General features: G+C 36.2%; 1 protein-coding gene across 1 annotated transcript in view; it reads right to left on the reverse strand.

The window, feature by feature from the left end:
- Window positions 1-25484, reverse strand: part of LOC132115321 (serine/threonine-protein kinase mTOR) — a 182706-nt gene that overhangs the window by 56354 nt on the left and 100868 nt on the right. Inside the window, exons 30-36 of the mRNA XM_059523721.1 lie at window positions 22950-23089; window positions 14672-14772; window positions 11640-11755; window positions 7613-7690; window positions 7087-7194; window positions 2855-2980; window positions 1788-1919 (exon numbers count right to left, since the gene is read on the reverse strand). Coding sequence (XP_059379704.1) covers window positions 1788-1919; window positions 2855-2980; window positions 7087-7194; window positions 7613-7690; window positions 11640-11755; window positions 14672-14772; window positions 22950-23089 — 801 coding nt within the window. The remainder of the gene's footprint in view (window positions 1-1787; window positions 1920-2854; window positions 2981-7086; window positions 7195-7612; window positions 7691-11639; window positions 11756-14671; window positions 14773-22949; window positions 23090-25484) is intronic.

Here is a 25484-nt window from a genome sequence, read left to right on the forward strand (position 1 = left end):
AGCATATCCATAATACCAGATTTTTTAGAGACTTCATTAAACTGATCATTGCATAATGCAGATCTTTTTCTTCAGTAATATCTATTCAGTACCAACATTTACAGCAGGTCATTTAACAGACAACATACTGTGTTTTGTCATAGCTATTAATGTGGAAATTTGCATTTCTCAATTCAATGTCTTAGTAATTTTATGTATTGCTTCTTCATCTCTCCACATGAGTAATTGAGTGAGGCTGATGGCTCTGTGTGTATATGCCAGTAATTTTAACACAATGCTGTGCTGCGGATTAGGACATGCTCTCTTTTTTGGTCTGATTTTCAGTGCCTGGTACTTAGCCAGTACTTATGTAATCTCTCATAAACATAACACTCCAGTAATAAGCTGTACAATGGGACATTGATGTGACATAATTATACTGTCCTTAAAGGGATGGTTTACCTAAAAATGAAAATTCTGTCATCATTAGCTTTGTTTCCATCCGTCTATTTTAATATGCATTTTGGGATATTGCATTAAAAAAAAAAAAAAATCACTGAATTTTTAGCCTTAATTCTAAAAATGTGCATAAAAAACTGACCCATGTGTAACCTAGTTAGACACATTGTTTATCCAACACAAAACATTGAGGGTAAATAAATGACCTTTTTTTTTTGTACCCCTTTAAAGGTTAATATTTTTTTCTTAAAATTTCATCATTGGGCCAAACATCAAAATGTAACACACACTTGCTTACTCAAATTGTGTTTTAGTTTTTTAAATGTTTCCTGCGTTGTGACAGGCCTTATCATGGACTGTAAAATTTATAAATCTACTTTAAATATTTACTCTAAGAATATAATCAAAGTCATGCAAATACATGAATCTACAAATTAAATGTAAAAAACAACAACGACAACAAACAAAAAATGATAAAAAAAAAAATAAATCCTTGAAAATCTTGCTAACCAATGCAATTTCAAGTTAACAAGAGACAAAGACTAACCTCCTGGTATTACTTACATTTGTAATGTTTGCGTTCAGATAAACTTTTATGGGAGTTGGACATAATATAGTGTACTATGTAATAGTGTACCATGTCCATTTGTGAAATACTCTTAAGGAAAAGGTGACATCTTGCATAATATGAAAACATATTAACAATCACAGCATTTCAAAAAGATCTAAACTGAGCTGCTTCATCTCATCTGATTGGCATTGTATAAGTGTTCATTGTTATGATTCCCTAGTATTTACAGTAAAAGGCCCTGGAGCCCTAGGGGTCAGTAGATGTTTTACAGGACTTCCTGTGTTGTGTGCGAAAGGGGGCTCTGGGGTCAATACACATAATGCAACAAGGGGCCCGCGGGCCTAATTCTGACAAATTAAAATTCTTTGCAAGCAAAAGTAAACTAAATATTTATATTAAAATAAATTTTTCATAATTGAAAATGCAAATGAGCACTGTCATGATGTAATTTTCCTTTGACTCTAATGTGATTAGTCAATGTCATTTATTGCTCAGTTGATTTAGCACAAAACCACTTGGCTGTAGAACTGAGTGCCAATGAACCAAAATTGGAGCATGCAAGTCATATATTTCCAGGAATGTACGTGTCAGATAAACAACTTCTTTTAAAATGAATGGGAATGCTAATGGATGGCTTCCTCCAGATATTGCAGACAATTTTCATTTTTTTGCACATACAAGCAGAAAGAATCAGTACTTGACTGAACATGAATGGAAATCCCAGGGGCACTGCGAAGGGAATCACTTGTTTTCAAGAGCAACTGAAGTGAGTGTTTACCTTGCGAGTGCTCTTCCAAATGTACTTCATATAAGCGTAGGTGACATGAGGGTGGGCGGTGGGCAGGGGATGGTCGAGCTGTTTGGAGGGATCCACACCCAGCAGTAGAACGAGGGTTTTATGGGCTAGTGCCTGAGGATTACATAATCTCCGTTATAATTATTGTTTCAAATGATTATGTCTTCAAACTGTTGTCACAATGTAAATAAAATGGCAGACATCTGTAAACCAAATGTAATTCAGTGACATGAAATGGCAGCTGTCATAAAAACTTGTCTTTGAGAAAATGATTGCAACTACACATTCAAAATGCTTTACTACACAATCATAAATAATTAAGACTTCAATAACTGGAGCAGCAAAAAAAAAAAAAGAAAAGAAAAGAAAAAAGTGCACATAATTCAGTGTCAATATTTAGCGATCTAAATGTCACTAAGATTCACCCAAATAAATAAAGTTGCTTGTCTGTAGATCACAGGCAGAACATCTTCAGTGTTTGAACCCAAGATCTAAAATGATCCTAGTCTATCCTTAACACAGCAGTGCTTGGGGTCGAAGAGGTGATGATGAAGAAGCAGGCAATGGCTGATAGGCAGTTTTACACTGATGCATTCATTTCTATTAAACAATAAAGGGGAAGAGGTAAAGAGTTGTTTTGGTAGCTTGGTTTTCATAAAAGCTCCTTTTTGAAACGTACACTGCATTTATAATGAAATGACCACTTATATGTCAAACAAGCAGGGAAATTTAGATTTCTCAATTTATGCCCCCCCTTGTGTTTATTTTATAAAACCTTGCCTGATCTTTATAACTCCACATTGTGCATTTCCAACACTACTTAGCAGTTCTAAATCACTGTAAACCATGTTTTCTTAAGGTTTATTGCTTAAAATTTTTCATTGTTTATGGATGTTTCTCCGTTCTATACATTGTGCCATATTCTGGAAGATATTTAAAACTTCCACAATACTTTTCCTTCTGTGAAATGATGCGATGCAAATTATATTCAGTGTGTTACATGAGTTCAGTGTTAAGCTTGCTATTGAGAGTAACAGTGTTGTTCTTACTAGTCTTCCACTTTTTCCACAGAGGCTAGCGTACTTCAACCACGTTCTCATGTCCTCATGTGGACTAATGACTAGGGACCGCACCATCAAGATCCTCTGCCAGTCCTCCACAATACGCTGGCAACCCTGAAGAAAAGACAGACACATTTTTAGCATTTACTTTTGTAAACTATGCTCAGTTCTGGGTAGTAACTTATTACATATAATGTTATGTAATCAGATTCTAAAAAGAATAAATACTAATTACATTATATTATGCTTAGGGCTGGGTATTTGGGTGCCAATTTCGATACCTCAGTTTCGATACCGGTTCCTAACGATACTTTTTTCGATACCATATGTTTTAAAATCCATTTCAACATCAACACAAATACAGTAAACACAAAACTTTTATTTTTCACCTTAATTAAAACAAATTCTGGTAACACTTCACACTCAGGATAACATTATTAATACAACTGGTTGTGCTTTTTGGATAGGGGTGCGCCATTCATGGGGCGGACTGGGACCAAAAAGTTGCCCTGGATTTTCTGGCCCACAGCAGCCCACCACATCATAACGCAAACGCCCCTGTTTTGATGTCATTTATTAATTTAATATTTAAGTAAACAGTTTGGGGATTTTAACCAACTGATCCTCCGTTGAAAAAAAAAAAAGAACAGCAGCTGTTCATTTAGCGACTAGTGAGCGATACATGATCATCAAGACACAAACATTGTTCTAGAACTCACACTTTGCATTCAGTTAGCAGATCCATACGAATCATGCATGAAATAGAAGTTTATAAACTCAAACGATAGCTTTATGTGCTTTACAGATGAACTTGAAGTCTTTATTCACTCGAGATGTTCAATAATAGATCATCTTTGGCTCGGTAATACAAGTTCATGATCCGATTAGTGAACCGATGATTCTTTTGAGTCAATCTTTTAAATTAATAATTTATTTTGTTTAACGAAACCAGTGTGGAAACCAGCGTTTCACAAACTGGATAGATCTGAGGTGCAGGGCTCGCAAAATCGTTAGCCCCACGTCCCGGGGCTATTGTGTTTCCAGTCCGATGGGCTATCGTGAATAGTGATGTAAAATTCCTAACTTGATTCGCGTTGTTAACTCGCTTGAAGGGGTGAAACGGATCGTAGCTGATCGTTTGCACTTGTTTCTAAATCTTGCTGATTCAAGCGACTTAAACAATTTGCGCGCGTTCGGAGCTTGCGCTCACTCATTCAAAGCACACGCTGCAAGCAGCATTTCAGACAATGCGAGTACAGAGAATTAATTCATCTTTCGCCTACCATAACTTCTGAATGAACACATACACACACAATTATATCAAAATAATTGTCTCTGCAAGTATTCTCGTAAACACAGTCGGATATGTTTTAAGTGAACGTATACAGTGGCGTGCTGCTTAGAGAAATTCGCTGTACCGGATAAATTTGTCTCTCTCTCTCTGTTTTTTAGACGACGTGAAAGGGGGCGTGTTTCAAGATACGCAATGGAGTAGATCAAACTAAACAGGGAGGGAGGGCAAAACACTCATCCAAACAAATGCTTCATTAACACCGGCTTTGGTTGCAATACTCTTATCGCATCTGTTGCACTTTGCTGACTCGGCAACCACTTTTATAAAGTGTAGCCACACTTTAGACCTCTTTGGCATTGTAAAACGGAAACTTTTGAGAAAAAACAACTACACTTGTGTTGTGTGACTGCGAGTATCTTCAGAAATCCTCCCCTTACATGCACGTATGCTATAAGCTCACACAGACACAGCCGCTTGGCAAAAAAAACGTCCGCTTGGCTTTAGGAACCTAAATTTGGCACCGAAAGATAAATAATTTTTCGATACTCATAGTATCGAAGTTTTTCGTTCAATACCATAAAGGCATCGAAGTTCGGTACCCAGCTCTAATTATGCTCATAATTCATGCAATGGCTTATTTTTTTTTGTCCGATTTTCTTTTCAAAATAATTCTACAGTGTGTCATACTGTTTAGCTTTGGCTATATTCACAACATAGAATGGCCAAGTAAATTTGATGTAAATACATTTGTGATCCATGTTTCTTAATTTGGGGACAAAGCACCTCAGCCAATTAGACCACGCATGAAACAAATAATAATATAAGTTACTAAACACTGCAGATAAACAGCTGGGAAACACTATGTTTTCATCATATCTGCTGATTCTCACTAATTATTGATCTGGACAAAAGTCTGGACTTAAAGTACTTCAAACCTAAAGAACTTTGTATGTGTAATGTCATTGCTATTTGTAATGTTCAATCATTTTATTTGGATTATTTTTTTCCCAAGTAAGATATTAGCTTTAATTTAACTTTTCATTTATTTATTTATTCAATTGAATATTGGCTTTTCATAAACGCATGAACCCCCTGCAGTTATTTCATTAAATCCAGTTTGGGAGATCCAGACTGGGATTTATTATTATTATTATTATTATTTTATCTCAATATGATGAACTATATATGTCACAAATGATATATTATGAAGTAATTAAACAGTAGAATACATTACCTAGTAATCTATAAATCATGTCACGAACTTCAATTTTTGTTGTGTAATTTGTAAATCAATAACAGACTACAATTTGCAATTTATCTACTCAGCACTGACTATGCTGAAGCTCTGGTTGGTAACATTAGACTCTATGAAGTTTTTTGACATAAATGGCAAGAAACTGAGCAGCTAACAGCTATAAAAAATAGTTTGTTAGCCTTTAATTTGACAAAATGTGTTGACAAAAATATGAAGACTGAATTAGGCGTCTAGTTATTATCATAGCATAGCCAGACTACCGTATTTTCCGGACTATAAGTCACACCTTTTTTCATAGTTTGGCTGATCCTGCGACTTATAGTCAGGTGCGACTTATTTATCAAAATTAATTTGACATGAACCAGGAGAAATGAACCAAGAGAAAACATTACTGTCTACAGCCGCCAGAGGGCGCTCTATGCTGCCAGAGATGCTGCTCTATGCTCCTGTAGCCTACACTAAGCAGCATAGAGCGCCCTCTCGCGGCTGTAGACTGTAATGTTTTCTCTTGGTTCTTGGTTCTAAATAAATTCGACTTATAGTCCGGTGCGACTTATATACATTTTTTTACTCGTCATACGTAATTTTGGACTGATGCGACTTATACTCAGGTGCGACTTATAGTCCGAAAAAAAACAGTACTGACTTTTGGCAAAAGTATGAGTTAGTTTAAGATTACAAAGTGGGCAGTCCTTAGCCAGAATAAGCTACTTCTACACATAAGAGGTTGAATAAACCTGAAAGCGGATATGGATGAAAAACTGACTGTACATGACCCACCTCGAATACATCAAATCACACTATTCTGAGTTCTGAGTGTAATTCTCCTGGACTGAAGCTGACCAATTGACTGCTGACTAACATTTACTTGTCAACAATATATCAGTTCTGCACTTTCACACCTTCCTTTATGAATGGAAATGTCTGCATGTTGGCAGCATTATTTCTCACTGTTAAATGTTTGTTTTTCCCCGGTGGCACTAGCTGAGTATATAAAAGAAACACAAGCCTACACACTATGTCAAGACACCCTGCTGAGCTGATGTCAAGCCAACCACAAAATGTTTTCACACATAATGTCAACCATTGCCGCGTTTCCACCAAAATTACCCGGAACATTTGTACCAGGAACTTTTTCCCCCCAGACCCGTTGACCCCATATCAGAAGGTCGAGCCTAGAAGAGACTTCTCTCTGCGGATACATGATCCCTGAGCTCCCACTGATCACGTGGAGCTCACGTCTCCGAACTCGGCAAAACACAATGCTGCGTGAACTCAACCAATCAGCATGTTTAGTGCCCAAGTCCTGCCCCAAAAAGTTCCAGAACTTTGAAAAATTACTACCTTCCTGCGGTGGAAACACACAGAGTACCAGCCCAAAGACCCTAGTTCCTGGGTAAAGTTCCTGCGGTGGAAATGCGGCTCATGTCAAGACAGGATTACTGATAAAGCAACACATCAGTCTGATGAATCCGTCCTTTGTGAAACTTGGAATTAATGCATTGCTTCTGACTTACTGTTTATATGGCAACATGTAGTGAGGCAGTTAAAAATATACATGTGCAAAAATTATTTTGTAATTAATTTAACTTTGATTATATAGACATACATATAGATCCCTGAATACTCCTTTTAACTTGGTATGTGTGGAGTGAAAAACAATGCTGTTACCTGAAGCCTCTCCCACCATGTTTCCCTTATAATGTCCCTCCTCTCAGGAACCAGTTTATACTGGATCACCTCCTCTAACTCAGACAGCATCTGACAAGACACCATGGCCTATGAGAGAGAAAGATAAACAGAATGAAAAAGACACTTACTCCCCTTGAAGTGCCTTGACTATATATACTTTTGTATGCACTCTATAAACATTCAAATCATCTTAAATTAAAACAGTTCAACTGAGGAAAGAAAAGATTAGATCCATAAAAACTAATTTTCTCACCCAATGTCAGAGTATATGTGTGTGTGTGCATGTGTTAATTAAAACCTTATTCAAGCTGGAATAATGAAATACAGAGACAAGGGTTTGGTCTTATTATGTAATAGTCTCTCCTGAAATGGTCTCTCTTTAGCTCACATGCTGAACCACAATTACTCAAAGAACAATACAAAGAAAAGCTTTACATTACTTGTGTCATTGACTTATTTGACTTGGGCCAGTCTTCCATATTGAGACTGAGGTATATGCTCTTACCCCATATGCTCTGCTGTAACTCTCTCCAGCCATGGCGGTGAGCTCAGCATCCAGTAGGTCTCTGGCTTTGTCAATGCACTGAAATCACATGAACACACATTATACCATAGTGTTGCTGAATGCTTGATTCTGGTTGTAACTATTTTTCAATGAACACACATCTATAAAATGTTCCATCTACAAATTATTTTGGTTAATTCAAAGGACCTTATAGCAAACAAAAGCAAAAAATCCAAAAACCAAAGAGACACTGACCAAGAAAACAAGTATGATACACAATAGGCCAAAAAATAAATAAATAAATAAAGAGATAATTTGTATGTTTTTACCACTGAATTACATTACTGTATGGAAAGCATGCTTTCATTCTACTGCTTTCTTGCTCACATAGACATGTAGACACACACATACAGATCTCTTTAAGCAAAGCCAAGACTGTACCACAGACCTAAACAACTAGGAAAGACCACAGACACCCATCAATATTCTAGAATTCTACAGCAAACTCTACCAACATGATTTCAGCCTGCCGGTCACACTAAAATCCCTTTCCGAAGGATTTTATCCAGTGTATTTACTATACTATATAAATTGTATTAAATATTATGTTCAAAAACATTAACTTGTATGGTAACTTGGTATTATCAGTCACAATGAGTTCCTACCAAGCTAAGCTATATATATTTTTTTTCTTGGAGTAACATTAAAAAAGTGACAGAAGCAAGTAAATTTCTTTCTCAGAAGTTTAAGTTCACTTAAGACATAACCAACAGTGTTTCGAGGATACTCGTCAAGATGGGTATGTCAACATAATTTTGTATGTATTTGTCTGTTCAAGCACAAAAAGACCCAAAACCAAAGCTCTCTGTGTGCGCGCTGCACAGAACATAACGAACGGGTGCTGAAATAAGCTCTTTCACATTGTTTTTGCTTGCATGTTTAAATGGCAAGTTATTTTTGTTAGTTTGAATGTAAGAACACATGAAAGAAAACTTAGTTCAATGAGTACTCAGTTGAGTTCTTTCGCATCTTCTTGTGCTACAATGCTTTAAAATCTCTTGAATGTTCAAATAGGCAAGGCTTAAAAACACATGCAAATGATAAGCTTTTCAGTGACTTCAGTCAACTACCCTGAGAATTGTTCATGCTGGGCATGCCTTGCCTTGGGCAGTCGGTTGAAATTGCCGCCTCCACCCCACAACCATAGGCCCCTATAATCGTCACCACCTTTCTCCCCACTAGCGAAGGCCCTGCTTTTGAGTACAAACACAATATATTTGGAAAGATCTATGCCAGTCATATATGTCTTCAAAGACCTATTGGTGCTTAGGCCCAAAAAAATCGCTAAGTGCAGCTTCATTACAAAATGAAGTTGTAATTATAACTGAAAGGATTGTTTCCTGAAACTGAAGAACTTTGCAAAGCTGATGCTGTTTTTCCAGTTTATTATTCTGAAGCTGCTTTGACACAATCTGTATTGAACAAAGCTCTATATAAATGAATATAACTTGACTCACTTGACCTAGAGACTTGTCAGCATGGATTACATAGATTGTTATCAAAATAGCAATGCCTCCCCAAATCACATTTTTGTCAACAGTTGTTGGATGATGATCTGCATTTTGGTGGATAAAAGCCTACAGTACGATGCTGACCAACTGCACAGAAATCTGGACCTATATCATCCTTGATATTACTTGATGTTACAGTAAATACAAGAAAACATTTTCAAAAGAGTGCCACATGTAATATTTATTTAATATGTAAAGATGTTGCTCAATCATAGCAGTGGGCGTTTACAATGAAATCACAACCTTTTACGTAGAGAATTTAAGTCAGAGGTCTAAAATCTGGGTAGATAGATAATGGCCTTTTATGTGTAAATTATGACATTTTAAGTAAAAATCATACTACCATTATAAGGGTACCTCGGAAAACATTCCATTTTTTTTTTCGTTTGAACTTTTTCTGGATTAAGTTTTTTTTTTCATTTTAATTTTTTTAATTTTTACTTTTTAAACCTTTTTAATAGTTATAATTAATGTTTATTAATCAAACATCAAGTCTAATTATTTAAAATCGTGAAACTTATACATTTAGCATCAATTTAATAAAAGTTTAACAAAAATTACGTTTAGGGCCATATGAAATATAACCATATTTTTTATTGTTACCAAATTCTGTGTTTTAGTATGTCTAGTTATTTGAATGCATAAAACAACTTAATTATTAATTTTTTTTTCCATTTATCTTTTAATTACTGAAAATTAAGCAAACTTTTTTTATTTACTCTTTAAATTAAAACATGGAAGAATTATTGTGTGATTATCCCATTATTTCATTGTAGTAGTAGGCTATGTACATTCTACTGAAAAAAATAGACTTCAAAACAAACCTGACTTTTATTTTTACACGTGCTTCAGTATATGTGTAATAAATTAAACCTTGCGTCTGCACCATTCATTAACAGAGACACTCAGAACATGCAGGATTTATATTTAAATCAACTTTTGCGGCTTAATAGTTAAAGATACTAATCCATATCACAATTTCATTTAAGTGTAATGATGACCTACTTGTGATTAACTTTTTAATTTGACCAATTCCATGATATTCCACATTAAACTGTGAATTCGGCATCACGGAAATCATAGGGTCATACAATTATACCAGCACAATTTATATTCTCACACTTTAACTGCTTCTATTCTTGAACACTTAACGATTATCTAATCAAAATAGAAGAGCAGCGCTGAGTCTAGGAGAACTAACCCGTATCACACACACTCCGGACATATCACATTCAACTTGAGCAGCGGTCTAAAACAGTTTATTAATTCACCAAATGGACACAAGTTTACTTCAAGAATGAACAATAAGGCATAGATTAGATTGAAGTTCAGTGTTTAAAAAAGCGGAGCAAACGGAAAGAGTGATCTATATTATAGCTCTATTAATGAAGCATACAGACTTTATTAGAGCCACAGAAAGATAAACGTTTCAATGAAAATGCTCAATATACCATTCATTATGTAAATTAACAACAATTCGGGCGGATATAATGTAATTTAACAGAAAAATATGTGAATGGCGCTCTGTGGCAGGGCAGGATTTTCTGTCAGCTGCATTTAATTACGGGGCTGAAGTTTCCCCCTCTGTTCAGCTTGCAGCATCTCGTGTGTAAACAAATAGCACATGTTGTTTGTCAATTCCGCCACTAGAGGCCAATCTTGCACTGTATAATGAAAACAGGGCCTTCTCAGATGCTCCAGCAAATAACGCAACCCGAAAAATTTCAGCATGGATTTTTGCAGATAACTGGTTGCTCCAGCAATCAACTATCGGGGCCGATTAATCGGCAAAACCAATCGGTCGACCTCTAGTAATTATTGACCCCTTTAAACCTTTTTTTATAACTGAAAAAGACCTTCACAAAAAATTACAAGAGATTTAGGGATCAATGTAATGAGTTTCCTGGGTATCCAAAATTACCTTTGACCAGAAGCATGGCTTGATCTCATTCTGTCAATAGCTACTTTCCTTTCCAGCTTTAAACTGGACGGACTTATGATGTTACTGTTTAATTTAAGTAACCTTAACAAAATCATAAAATCCTCTCGAGTAATGGAACAGGTGGGATAGACAGGATAATAATGGTGAATACAGAATAAATGGGTGTGACTGTGATGTTCTCTAAGTGTATGAGCTCATCTCACAATCGTTCTCTCTCTCTTTCACACACACATGCTCACAGTCACGCTTGTTTTGGAAAAAGGAACACTGCATCACCGCAGTGACCGTATGTCAGCCAAGTTGTCTGACGTGCAGATTGAGGGTAGTCTTTGACCAATATTACATAATGCCTGTGAGACAATGCACCACGGCAACTGTTGCAATCATAATCTTTCTTCCTTCTGGTTGTTTCTTCCATGCGAGTTAGACATTTTTAGAGGATGATAAACGAGGTGAGAGGCAGTTTATATACTGTTTATTTAATAACTCTCTTAAGTTGTTTATTATGCAGTACCTGTTGAGCCAATGAGAAGAGATCCTGATGTAAAGCAAGCACTGCCCTGTAAAAAGCTCCATCATGGGTGTCTCGTGGGATCATGCAAGTATACTCTTCCATACTGTCCCAGTGGCCTGACAAACAAACAAAGAAAAAATTATATTATACAAACAAATATAATATATATATTTTTTGTCATCAACTTTTTATTATCTTTTACATATAACAAATAACAACTTAACATCCATTCAGGATAAAACGACAACATAAACAGACATATAATCAATTTACATATTCCATTAAGAGAGAAAAAAATATATATTTTATATAATCCAGTATAAAAAAATAAATAAAAAAAAACTGGCAATCATCAATAGTACTACATTTGGCCTAATTAATTTGTGCTGTTCTACATTCAACGGACACTATTTTAAGAAGACTATGCATCCGATAGTTTTCCCACACATGTGCGGTGTAAACCAGTTCTGTATTATTGTCTTTTTTTGCAGCTGTAAAACCAGCAAACAATATTCTTTTTTGTATTGAGCTTATACAGGAGCCAGAATCATCATTAAGAAGACATAAACTTTAGGGATTCACCGTTCATGATTTTTCATGGCTGATTCTGATACCGATTTTTTACAAGCAAACTGGCCGATTCCGATTTTTTTTTCTTTCTTTTCTTTAAGCAACAGACAAGAAAGAAGGAAAGTATGCATAGACAAGATGTTTATTTGGTATTTAATAGGCCAAACTGGCTTTTGGCTATTGAAAACAATAACCTTAACCATCTTAAATTAACGGCAGTAACTGCACAGTAAAGCCTGGTTCACACGGCAGGATAATTAGGCCGATTTTAGCCCCGATTGACACCTTCCGACAATCTTAAGGATACTCCGATTATCGTAAAATAATCTGATCAGATATTCCTGCCGTGTGTGGTGTGTTAAGACTGCTCTCCTCTGCTGGGAAGGACGTCGGGACCGCTCCGATCTCAAATCGGGGATATCCAACATGTTGGATTTATTTGGCCCGATTTCTTCTCGTGTGTGGTGTCCCCCGAGGACAAACGATCACGCAGCCTGTGGACTGTGGCGGGTAGCCAATCAGAAACAAAATCAAAACAGCCGGCGGCATGGCACACCAGAAAGTCCGGTGGACGTCGGAGATGGAGGACTTTGTCTCCACTTCTTTGACCATCGCCTTTTCTTATGTTTTTTTTTCAGTTACAAACAAAGTACAAACTATGGCCACTGCATCCTCTTCGTCCACCATGATTGTTTACTCTGAAGTCACGTTTGATCTTGAGGGATTTTGCGAGATTTCCCGTCTGACCTGGGAATGCTCAGGAGTCAAATCAGTTCGTGTGTGATGTGTTGATTTTGCCGTGTGGCTGCACACCACACACTGTACGTCCAAAACTGTTAGAGCCGTGATTTTTTATCGCCGTGTGTGGGGTCTCTCAGGTTTGGAAAATCGGCCGACAATTTTTAAATCGTCCCGTGTGAACCAGGCTTAAGTAGCCTACATTCAGTACAAACATAGATGGTACAGACATCAGCATTTAGCTTTTGTTTTTGAAATTGGGTTGAAACTACATAGGACTAGCCTTAAATTAAAAGATTAACTGTAATCATGTGAAATTAAAGGCAACAACTGCATAGTTCTACAATCCAAACAACACAATCAACACACATTCAATAAGATGTTTCTTAATCAGCATTCAGTATTTGTTTTAGTTTTTTAATTTGGTTTCAAATAAAAAATAAGGTCTTTAACAGTTAGACTAAATAAAAGTATGCTATATAAATAAACTATTCCAAAATTGTTAAATCAAATAATTATGGTGCGAATAAAACAAAGATGCAGTGTTTCATTCTTCCAGTTAAAAAAATAAAAATAAAATAGGGTAATGATTCGCATCTATATTTTTTTTACTTGAGCCAATGAAAAATAAATAACTATTGTCTCAAGTTAAAAAATATAAATGTGAATCATTACCCTTACACTTTTTTCAGTGTGCTACAGCTGGTATTTTTTAAATCAAATTAAGTCCATGTAATTTTAAGGTAAAATAAAAATAATCATCCTATACAGAACTGACGTTTACTTCTGGCTTTTCAAACATGTATGCAAGTTCTACTTTACAAAAAAAAAAAAGTATTTCAGTTTTTTCACTGTTTAGTCTGTTTCGTTTTTCATCCAACACGCGAGAAGTTGATCTGAACATCCCTTCACTGCTGCTTGTGCAGGTACAGAACGCAATTTCAGTGAGCGCAGGAAAGGGGCTCTTATTTTGTTCTTCTTTTGCGCTTCCTGCTGTCTGTGCCTCAGTACTCAATACTTTCATACAAATGACATAATAGCAAATTATTACAATGTAGTCTGTGCATGCGGACGCACTTCCGGAAAAATCAGCCGAAAAAAAGACCGAAAACCATCCGATTACCATCGTATTTTAAGCAAAAACCGTCCGTTTCCGATTTATGGCCATTCAACCAGTGCATCCCTAATAAACTTGGCTTAACCATGCAATCAATTTGTAGTAAAGAGTATAAAACAAAGTTTGCATTTGTCCACAGATTACTGACAATAGGACACTCCCAAAACATAAGAAGTGAAGTACCTGATGACGCAGTATTATATGATCTTTCCCCTATCTTTCATTCACTTTTTTTTTGGTGGATCGTCTCATTCTGTTTGAGAGACTGTACACTGCAAAACCATGCAGTTTTTTTACTACCAAGATGCAGTTTCTGAGCATGAGTTATTCCATAACGGACACAAACAGTTCTATTGCTGAAGAACTGAAACGTAAACAAAGGAATTATGATCCATATTACAACATTATTGTTACAGTTGCCGACTGATATCAAGAATGTGTTATGCGTCTGCACAACAAACCCCCATCCTGCCTCAAACAAAATCTCTTAGCTCACGTAAGTATCTATTTTTGTTCAAAATCCATGACAGTGAACTTCATTCAAAAGGTGAGCAGTTTGCATCCCTGTCCTATAGAAGAGGGATGTTTTTTTTTCCTCTCGCCTCACCTAATCCCCATGCTGCAGCCGCTGCCATGCGGGCCATCTTGGCTTGAGTCTCCTCGCTGACCAAAGTCCATTCCTCACAGCACTGCTGGTGCAGCTGACCCCTGACAGAGGGAAAAAAAGAGAAAGAGATTGAGGGAGAGAAAGACATAACCATCTCAAATAGCCAAACTTTTAACTATTGGGATTAAAGTCTGGTCCACACTGCAGCTTATTTACTTCTGGGTTTCATTGTGACCAATACATTTCCTAAAATAGCCACAAATAAAGAATACAAATTCAATAAATTTCTTCCAACAAATAATCTAGTTAGACTAATCAGCAAAGCAAAAACTCAACTCAGTATCAAGAAAAAACCTAGGAAGAACTGAACAAAACAAGACTGGCCTTCTCCCTGAGACAACAAACAGGTATTCAACATAAATGGAGGACCCACTTATACAAGACAAGGGAAAATACACAATTAACATTTTCTCAAAGAAGATGAAAATTAACGAGTTTTTCGCATTTCCAAATATGATTTCTGGAGCTCAACCATAAGATTAAATGTGGAGATGAGAGAAACTTAACTGAAGCTTAACAAGAATGACTATCAGGTTTTGGTCACCTCTCTTTCTAAGGCCCTTCTCACATGATTGCTCCATCCTGGTTGTTCGAAACCTCTTCAATTTAAGAATTATGGTGTCCACGGTGCTTGCTAAGCTTTTTTTTGCTTCAATACATTTTTTTTCAGCTGTTATACTGTTAAACTGTTCAGCTGTTAAGAACAAGATTGACATATGGGCTTGACTGCATTAGAGATTGTGACGAATGGGGCAGGGCTGAGAGTCGTGAGAACGGGCCGAGGCCCGTGGAGTAATTGGAAATGAGCGACACCTGCGCCACTCACCGGTCTCGAGTCCGGCAGTGAAGGATGAGAGAGGACCAGGCCTGGATTTTATTTTGCGTTTTGTACGCGGCAGTTTTCTGTGAGGGGCTATCGCGCTGTTTTGTGTTTATTTAACTGCGTTACAGAGATAATGAGTTGAGAAGGGAAAACTTGATGCTTGAGTTGGTTTCATACGGATTATTTTAATAGAGTATTTAAATGAGACTGCGGAGAACGTACTCGGATTGTTTTCTTTATTTTACAAAAGCACATTGTATGTTTCTATAATTTTTTATTGCTTTTATGACTAGAGGCATATAAAAGTAGAGCCTTTGCAGTTTCAAACGATACCTTATTCTTATCTGTACAATTAAATATTACAGAATATTTTTAGTTATGACCTATTTTAAGTCACATCAAAATCTTATGCAATGTATTCAGGTATCTGAATATGTTCTTCAGGCCTGTATATTAAAGAAATATAATATAAAAATGATTGAATATACAAATAAACAGCATTATTGTGTGCATTAGGAAAACTGTGAAAAAAACAGGATTCAACACTCATTCGCGTGCACTGCCCACAACAATGAGAGTTCAGCATTTGAAAGTGACAGTGAAAGTCGTGACATTTGCCAAGTATGGTAACACATACTCAGAATTGGTGCTCTGCATTTAACCCATCCAAGTTCGCACACACACAGCATTGAGAAGTGGACACACAGTGAACACACACCCGGAGCAGTGGGCAGCTACATATCCAGCGCCCGGGGAGCAACTGAGGATTCAGTGCCTTGCTCAAGGACACTTCAGCCATGGTTATTGAGAGTGGAAGAGAGCGCTGTCCATTCACTCCCTCCCACCTACAACTCTTGCCAGCACTGAGACTCGAACCTGCAACCTTCGGGTAACTGGTCCAAGTCTCTAACCATTAGGCTACCATTTTGCCCTGGCAAAAAAAAGCACTCCATCTTTCAGTTCATAAAGACCAAAAATGGGCAGCGAGAGCTTCTGTCTGCGTGCATGCTGGGACTTTACTCCAAAAAACAAAACAAAAAAAACTTGCAACAGCTCTGGCTGTGATAAAACTGCAAAAAGCCATGACATCATATCACGTCTTAGTGCACCTTTAAAAAAAAAAAAAAAAAAAAAGGTCCCTTTGAGGCTAACAGTGCTGGCACAGACACAAGCAAACCATGTATGTTATTGCTGGGGGTTGTGAAAAAAGGGGCCCCATGATTAGCCCTATGAGACACTGCTCATATGGGTTTCAGGAGAAGGGGTGGGATCTGGAACAAATGAAGTAATTTCCCAGCCACCTGGAAAAAACATTACTTATGAGGTCTTGCAAAATACAAGGTTCCTGGCTGTAGACAGGCCTAAAACACAAAGACGTACATTAAAAGCGAGACAGGAAAAAAGGCTCTGTTACCTTTACACAAGGACGGTCTATCACTCATTGGAATGGAATGTTAATGGGAAATTTGAACCCCCCCCCTCCAAACAACTTAACAGCAGTACATGAAGTACATGTTTAGAGGTGGACTGGTCTGCTGTGTGGATACTTAAGGGTAATTACGCAAGAGCAATGCATTCACACACTTTAAACCTACATACAGTACAAGAGCTTTTTACAGTACAGAGTGTCCGAATAAGAATAAAATCGCATTACAATAAAATGGCCATATAATCAACCCCTGACTAGAAAAAGTTAAGATGTTTTATAAAATGCAATAAAATCTAAAATATGTAAATTTTTGATTCTCTTTAACCTTTACTTAATTGACAAAAGTACAAAGGAAAGATGTTCAGGGAATGTTTTCCCTAAAAAAATTCATTGTATTTTGTAAATCTAAATACATTTTTATGGCTGCAACACACTCCAAAAATAGCTGGAACAGAGGCATGTTTAACACTGTATCACATCAACTCTCCTTTTAATTACAATGTTTAATTGATGGGAATTGAGGATACTAATTGTTAAAGTTTTGCAATCAAAAATTTTGTCTCTCACAAGACTTCAGCTGTTCAACGGTATAGTGGCAGACTATGTTAGATGACAGTGGTTTATCAAAGTACTCCTGAGCCCAATTAGCAATATATAACACCACATGACGGTTTCTCATGCAATGCCATTTGAGGGGTCAAAGGTTGAAAACACATTCAAATGAGGTTTCCTATCTTGCCCTACATGTACTGAGATTTTTTTTGGATTCCCTGAATTTTTTTCAAAATGTTATGTGTGGTAGTTGGTGAAATACCTAATTCTTTACAATTTTGCATTGAGAAATGTGATTCTTGATTTGTTTGACACTTCTCATTAAATTTTTAAGAGTTTTTTTTTTCTGTACACCAATGTTCTTCTGAGAATCTTATTTTATGTTCTAAAGAAGAATTTATTTTTCTTCATCTATCACATATCCAATTGATTTTGAGACATCTGACTGAACTTTTTTCGCTGTTCTTGATTCTTGCTTAAAGGGATACTTAACCCCAAAATGAAAATTTTGTCATTAATCACTTAACCCCTATGTCGTTCCAAACCCGTAAAAGCTTTGTTCGTGTTTGGAATACAATTTAAGATATTTTGGATGAAAACCGGGAGGCTTGTGACTGTCCCATAGACTCCCCACTAAATTATACTGTCATGGTCCAGAAAAGTATGAAAAGCATCATCAGAATAGTCCATCTGCCATCAGTGGTTCAACCATTATGCTATAAGTTATAGTCACCCTGGTCTGCTAAAAAAAATTGTAAATATGAATGTGAATATACCTCAGAAATATTTTACTAATAATATATTCTACTAAGAATAACAGAATTTATTCCAAATAATTGTTGGCAACATGTATTATAGAAAAAATTCAAGTTTCTCCCCACTTTCAATCATTGTACTGTACTTCAATAAAAAAAATAAAAAAATAATTGCATAATGTTGTAAGATTGTTAACTTTAAATAGCCTATATAAAGTTGATATATACATATATACATATATATATACATATATATATACATATATACAGAGGTGGAAAGAGTACAAAAATATTCTACTCAAGTAAAAGTACCATTACATTAATGAAATTTTACTTAAGTACAGGTAAAAGTACCAGTCTAAAAATCTACTCAAGTAAAAGTAAAAAGTAGCTCATTTAAACTTTACTCAGAGTAAAAATTACTTAGTTACATTTTAACAGTGGGAGGGAGTCAAAATGGGACAGGCCAAGGGTGTCAAACTCAGTTCCTGGAGGGCCACAGTCCTGCACAGTTTAGATTTAACCCTAATTAAACACACCTGATCCAGCTAATCTAATCATTTAGGTTTATTTGAAAACTACATGATATGTGTGCTGGAGCAGGGTTAGAACTAAACTCTGCAGGGCTACGGCCCTCCAGGAACTGAGTCTGACAGCCCTGGGATAGGTCTATTAATCTCAAACTAGTTGTTTTTAATTAAAGGAATCAGTTATTTAGAATAATAAAACATTTGGGCTGTTACCAGGCAAATCAGTATCAACAAACTCATCTTTTAATGCAGAGGAAATGCAGAAGATTCATTGGAAGTGGCATTTAGATGTATTACACTGTTTAGTGCAGGACAAGAATGCATTTAACCTGCAGTTACAAATGCATGAATAATGTTTTGATATACAAGACATAAAATGTTGAATACTCATTTGAAATGATAAGAAATTAATTATTTAAAAAAAATCAAAAGATACTTTAAATGTGAAATTAAAATGGCCAGTATGTGTCAGCAAGTCACTGTTAATACGTGAGTCATTGCGATTGAACGGAATCATTTAAACGGTTGATTCATTCAGGAACGAAACACTGTCACGTTGCTCAGAGACGCAAAACTGTGCTTTGGTGGCTGTGTTTGGAATTATTTTCTGTTGTAGAAATAGAGCTAAAAAGGCAATATGGTGTCTAAAACTTAAGTCTCTTAATTAACTTGTTTACTGAACTGTTATATATATGTATGTATGTATATATTCATGATGATTTTTGGAGGAAACGATGGCATTCTTTGTGTGATTTTGATTTAATATATGAAATTATATAAATATGTGAATTTTCTGCCCCTATATCTTCAATTTTGTGATCATTCTAAATGCATTTTAGGAGACTGAATCACACAGTGAAAGAACGCACTATAAATGCGCGCGCACATCATTAAAACAAAAATAGCACACTCCTCACCACGGTCTTTTTAGCTAATTTGTGCAAAACCTCTTGCTAAAATGTCAATGCTTCATTTTAACCACCAATGCAACGATGCAATTATTTAGCTTACCTCTACATTCTTGCGCAGGGTTGATGTTTTGTCGAGATTTTATAAGCTGCTAGTTTGGTCTTCCTAGGCAAGTACAGCTTACACTGCATAATAGAGCATACATATGACCAGGGGTTCACTTCATTTCCTTCGAGTTCAACTTCAGAATATGACGGGGTTTCGTTTTCAGCGGTGTCTGCACCACTAACGCCTGTTTTGTCCGTCTGCATCTTTCTTGTGATTTTAGCGCCAGTTTGCCCTCCTGCCCATTATTTACTGAGTGACGTAGTTTCCAGGGAGCGATTTTTTTTTCTTTTTTTTTTTTTACTCAGTAATTAATGTGTTTCAAAATGTAGCGAAGTACAATACTTCAAAAAAAATATACTTAAGTAAAAGTAAAATTACAGATTTAAAAAATTACTTTAAAAAGTATTAGTACACAAAAAAGCTACTCAATTACAGTAATGCGAGTAAATGTAATTCGTTACTTTCCACCTCTGCATATATATATATATATATATATACAGTACAGACCAAAAGTTTGGACACACCTTCTCATTCAAAGAATTTTCTTTATTTTCAATGACTATGAAAATTGTAGAGTCACACTGAAGGCATCAAGGGCTATTTGACCAAGCAGGAGAGTGATGGGGTGATGCGCCAGATGACCTGGCCGCCAGAGTCACCGGACCTGAACCCAATCAAGATGGTTTAGGGGTGAGCTGGACCACGGACAGAAGGCAAAAGGGCCAACAAGTGCTAAAGCATCTCTCAGGGAACTCCTTTAAGACTGTTGGAAGACCATTTCAGGTGACTACCTCTTGAAGCTCATCAAGAGAATGCAATGTCAATGAGAATGAGAATGAGTGTGCAAAGCAGTAATCAAAGCAAAAGGTGGCTAATTTGAAGAACCTAGAATATGACATATTTTCAGTTTTTTCACACTTTTTTGTTATGTATATTATATATATATAAAACAATTCAGGGTGTTGCGCTGCCAAACACTGGCAAACAAGCTTAGGACCATTTATGAAGTAATTTGTTGCCTTTTTTCATTGATATCCCTTTATTTCCCATTTCCATTTTTACAAATCCAGGAAGCCACCCCTCAATAACTCTGCCACACAAACTCTTCCTCATGCTTCCAAGTAAATGACTATTACAGAAATCACTAAGATTTTCCTTTCAAAAGTAAAGAAAAAAAAAGTCAAATATTAAATGCACTGTTAGATTCTATGAGGGCACAAAGGGACGGTGTGAGCTAGGGATGGGCATTCGATTAAATTTTCTTAGTCGATCGTCGGGAGAATTAACGATAGACTATCGATTAATCATTAATATTTTTATAATATAATTAATTATTTAATTTTTATAATTAAAAAATGCAATGAATACAAAAATACAGCGTGTTTTTCCTAGGTGAGACCTTTATTACAAGATCAACTTGTGGCAGACAGTTAAACTACGTTCAGGCAAACCGAACATATATGCGCATGCATATGTGGTGCTCTAATGCAGCGGAACCTGCAGCTGCGAGCCAGCCTTCTTAAACAGAGACCTCATTTGTTCCAAAATAATGATAATAATAAAAGAATCATGTTAAACAATAACATAAAAAAACATAATAATACTTAGATCTGACAGGTTTTGTCAAAATGTAACTAAAAACTATCCAAGCCAGAAGAAAAGGCCAGATATTAGCCTTCTTAACAATTACGCTAACTTAACAAATTATGCTACTTAAAGCCTCGGGAAAAATAACTAACCGCCCGCAGTTGGAATCAGCTTCCAGAAGAGATCAGATGTGCTAAAACACTAGTCACATTTAAATCTAGACTTAAAACTCATCTGTTTAGCTGTGCATTTATTGAATGAGCACTGTGCAATGTCCGAACTGATTGCACTATATTTTCACTGTTTTTTTATTTTATTTTATGTAAAATCATTTTCTAACTGTTTTAAATTCATTTTAAATAAGTAAATTTTTTAATAATTTTAAATGTTTTAAAATTGCTTGTTTTATTCTTTTATGTAGAGCACTTTGAATTACCATTGTGTACGAAATGTGCTATATAAATAAATTTGCCTTGCCTTGCCTAACTTTAGTAACAAGCATACAACTTCTGCACGAGTCTACGGATTTTTGTTGAGAAATATAAGCATGTTGACATGATCTGGGGTCAGACGCGGACGCGACCGCAACCTGGTGACCTTCAGTCCAGCCGCCGAAAACACCCGCTCTGAGGGAACTGACGTTGCCGGGATGCACAGGTACATCATTTAAGTCGTGGCAGTGTTGTACTTATACACGGCATCGCAATGTTTGCAGTTAACTATTTCGCTTTTTAAATCAAAATGATCCCACGCCACACTTCGCCGTGACCTCTTCATGATTATTCTTTTGAAATCAAAACGGAAGATCACAGATAACCGAGTAGGGTGTCAAATATTGCACCCTGGTGGTAAAATATTTAATTGCTGCCACACAGTGAAATTCATTTAATTGCTTCAAGACTCACACTACGCAACGCAACCTGCATTAGATAAAAAAAAATGCATGATATTAAAAAATGCATTAGATTAATCGATAACAAATTAACGTGATCGAAGAAATTCTTAACGATCAATTATCGATCGTCGATTAATCATGTCCATCCCTAGTGTGAGCACACATATGCAACCAATCTCTGCTTTTACTCACTCAGTCACATTCTATCCTACTTGTGATCCTGAATTAAGAGGAATATATTACACAGGAGAAATGACTTTCACAGTGAATAATGAATAATAGGATTCCATTTTCTTTTAAATATTTTACAGTTAGTGGGGTGCATGCATTTTTTCCATCAGTAATAGTTTTCTTGATATTATTAAGAATTTGTCAACAAAAAAAAAAATTAAGCAACGTTCTAAACCTTACGTTTGGTAAAAATGTAATACTGACTCTAAAATGAATCAGTAACAAATAAATAGTAACCAATAACATCAAACAATTGACAGCATCTCAAACATATATTTGGTAAATTCATCTTGAAGCATAATACATAAATTGACAAATAAAAAGTACAAAAAGTTGTAAAAAAGCAAGAATTAGTCTGCACACTTCCAGAAACTGACAAGTTATGATATATGTGCTTACCATTCGCCTAGTGCTTCCAGACATCTCATGCGACCCAGAATAAGCTCCGGATCATCTTTATTCATGTCGATTTTTTTATCGTAGGCGACCAGAGCATCTTCCCACTCATGAAGTTTCTCATACCAGGTGGCCTGGATCTCCTGTAATGGAAAAAAACATTAAAAGATGATGGAAATAATTGAAACGATATCACTGATACCAATGAAAAAAAAGGGAAAATTTTATTAGGGAGTGCGTGCTTCATTTGTAAATTAAGTATTAAGTACAAACTCATCTTTTGGTACTCAATATTTGGGATTTTCAATCTTACAGAAATTGCAATCACATCTGGAATGCAGACAGCTGAGTTCGGATAGCTCCAATTGTTGTTCCAACATTTAATGGTAAGGCATAGAAACAATTTATTTTAAAATTGGCAGCGAGCCCAATGTGAACACATGTCAAGTAATGTATGGCTCAGCAAAAGTTTTCAATAACATGTCACCAGGTCATATTTAATCATTTAAAGAAACTGAATTTTTTATGCAGGGTGAATGACAGTAGAAAATCCTTATTGTTCATATAGTATACAGAATATGTATGTCATTTGGTGTTAATAAGTCTTGAAAGGCTACAACAGCAACAAAAAAACAAAAACACAGAAAAAAGAAAAAGAAAAGAAAAACAAAGTAAATCTCCACTCATAATCCTGGATTCTGATACAAAGGCCAGAAAATGGCCACTTAACATAGTAAAGTACCAGCTAAAACATATAACTGTGTATTTGTTTTAAAATTGTATACAAAAACTTGTTCTAAACACTTGACATAATCTATGATCAAAACATTGGAATCACAAAAACACATTTGTTACTACTCTTTCTATTGTTTTTCTTACTTTCTATACTACTCTGATTCCATATCCATTGCCTCAATAAAATAAAAATAAAAAATAAAAGATGCTGAATTGAGAATGCATTTTTTGGGTATCGAAAACCGGTTCCATTTTAGAACCGGTTCCAAATTTTCAAGAGCCGGGTATTCGATAAGACGCTTGTATTTTGATTCTGCTTAACGATTTAAGTCTGCGTATTGTATTGCCTCCCTATGCTCACATACTTGCTGTACTTGCATGTAAAATAGAGATAGAAGCAACAGAATATCTTTCTTTTTTTTTAAATGAAAGTGCTGCTCCTCTCTGCGCTCACTGAACAGAGCAGATGCAGAGAGAGAGGGGCGTGTGTGCACGCTGGGAGAGAGAGACCTCGTGCTCTTGCTGCAGAATGGGAGAGTCTCAAGAGACTAAATAAGTTTTGGCCAAGAAAGTTGCTAGATCTGTCGCTAGTCGCTTTTTTGGAAATAAGACTAGGTTCAGACTAGGGGGTCTGAAAAGTCGCTAAATCTAGCGATAAAGTGGCTAAATTGTCAACACTTTAAATTGTCCGTTTTCTGGTTGTTCAGTGTGTTATCTAACCCCAATAGATCAGAATGTCTATAAATGCTGATCCCAATGCATCTTTTTCATTATCAACATGGATACACTTGTTTAGTTTAAAAGTAGACATGTCAAGCTTTCTATAGATATCTCTCTCATGTCTCTTCGTTGAGTATTCACGGAGTTACAGTTCATTTTAATGACATGTTTGTAAATGAAGATCAGCGCAGACAAAGGCTGCAGACAGCACACCTTGTTTGTTATCTTTATTTTATAAGTGCACAAAGTTTTGTTGTTATTATGTCTGTATCCAAAAAAAAGTAGACCATTTACAGATTCGATTGATGTATTGCTCTTATCTGTACGATTAAAACTGAAAGTGTAATTTAAGTTCTTTTCGGGGTAATCAGGAGAAAATGACTCAAAACGCGTATCCGCGTTAATCGACTCCAGAGGGTTACCCTTAGACTCCAGAGGGTTAAAATCACCAACTATTAAAACATTATCTGCAGCCAGAACTAACTCGGATGTAAAATCACCAAACTCTTTATAAAGTCTGTATGGTGCCCTGGTGGCCTGTATACAGCCAGTTTAAACATCACAGGGGATTTATCATTAACATTTGTCTCTCTGGATAATGTTACATGAAGCACCATTACTTCAAACGAGTTATACTTGAAGCCTGCCCACTGAGAAATCCTGAAAACGTTGTTATAAATTAAAGCAACACCTCCCCCTTTGCCTTTTAGACGTGGCTCATGTTTATAACAGTAATCTTGGGGGGTGAACTCATTTAAAATAATGTAATCATCGGGTTCTCTTACGAGAGCTCTCTCGTACTGCGTCTTAGCTAAGACGCTACGGGAAAAGTCTCTTTTCACGAAATACTGAAGCAAAAAATTATCCTTAATTTTGTATTTTTGTAAAGCGCATTTGCAGCAGTACACAGCCATAGGCGAGACGGCTCGTTCGCTCATTGGCTTGTTCTGCGGCAACTGCACAGCCTATCGAGCGCGGGCTGATGCAACATCAGACCAATAAGGGCGCTTCGCGCCCTTCTTGCCACTTCCCGCCGAAACGGGTGTGGCCCAACCTATAAAAGGAGCTCGAAAAGGCTGACTC

The sequence above is a fragment of the Carassius carassius genome, chromosome 34, assembly GCF_963082965.1.
Source record: "Carassius carassius chromosome 34, fCarCar2.1, whole genome shotgun sequence".
In the NCBI taxonomy this organism is placed as follows: domain Eukaryota; kingdom Metazoa; phylum Chordata; class Actinopteri; order Cypriniformes; family Cyprinidae; genus Carassius; species Carassius carassius.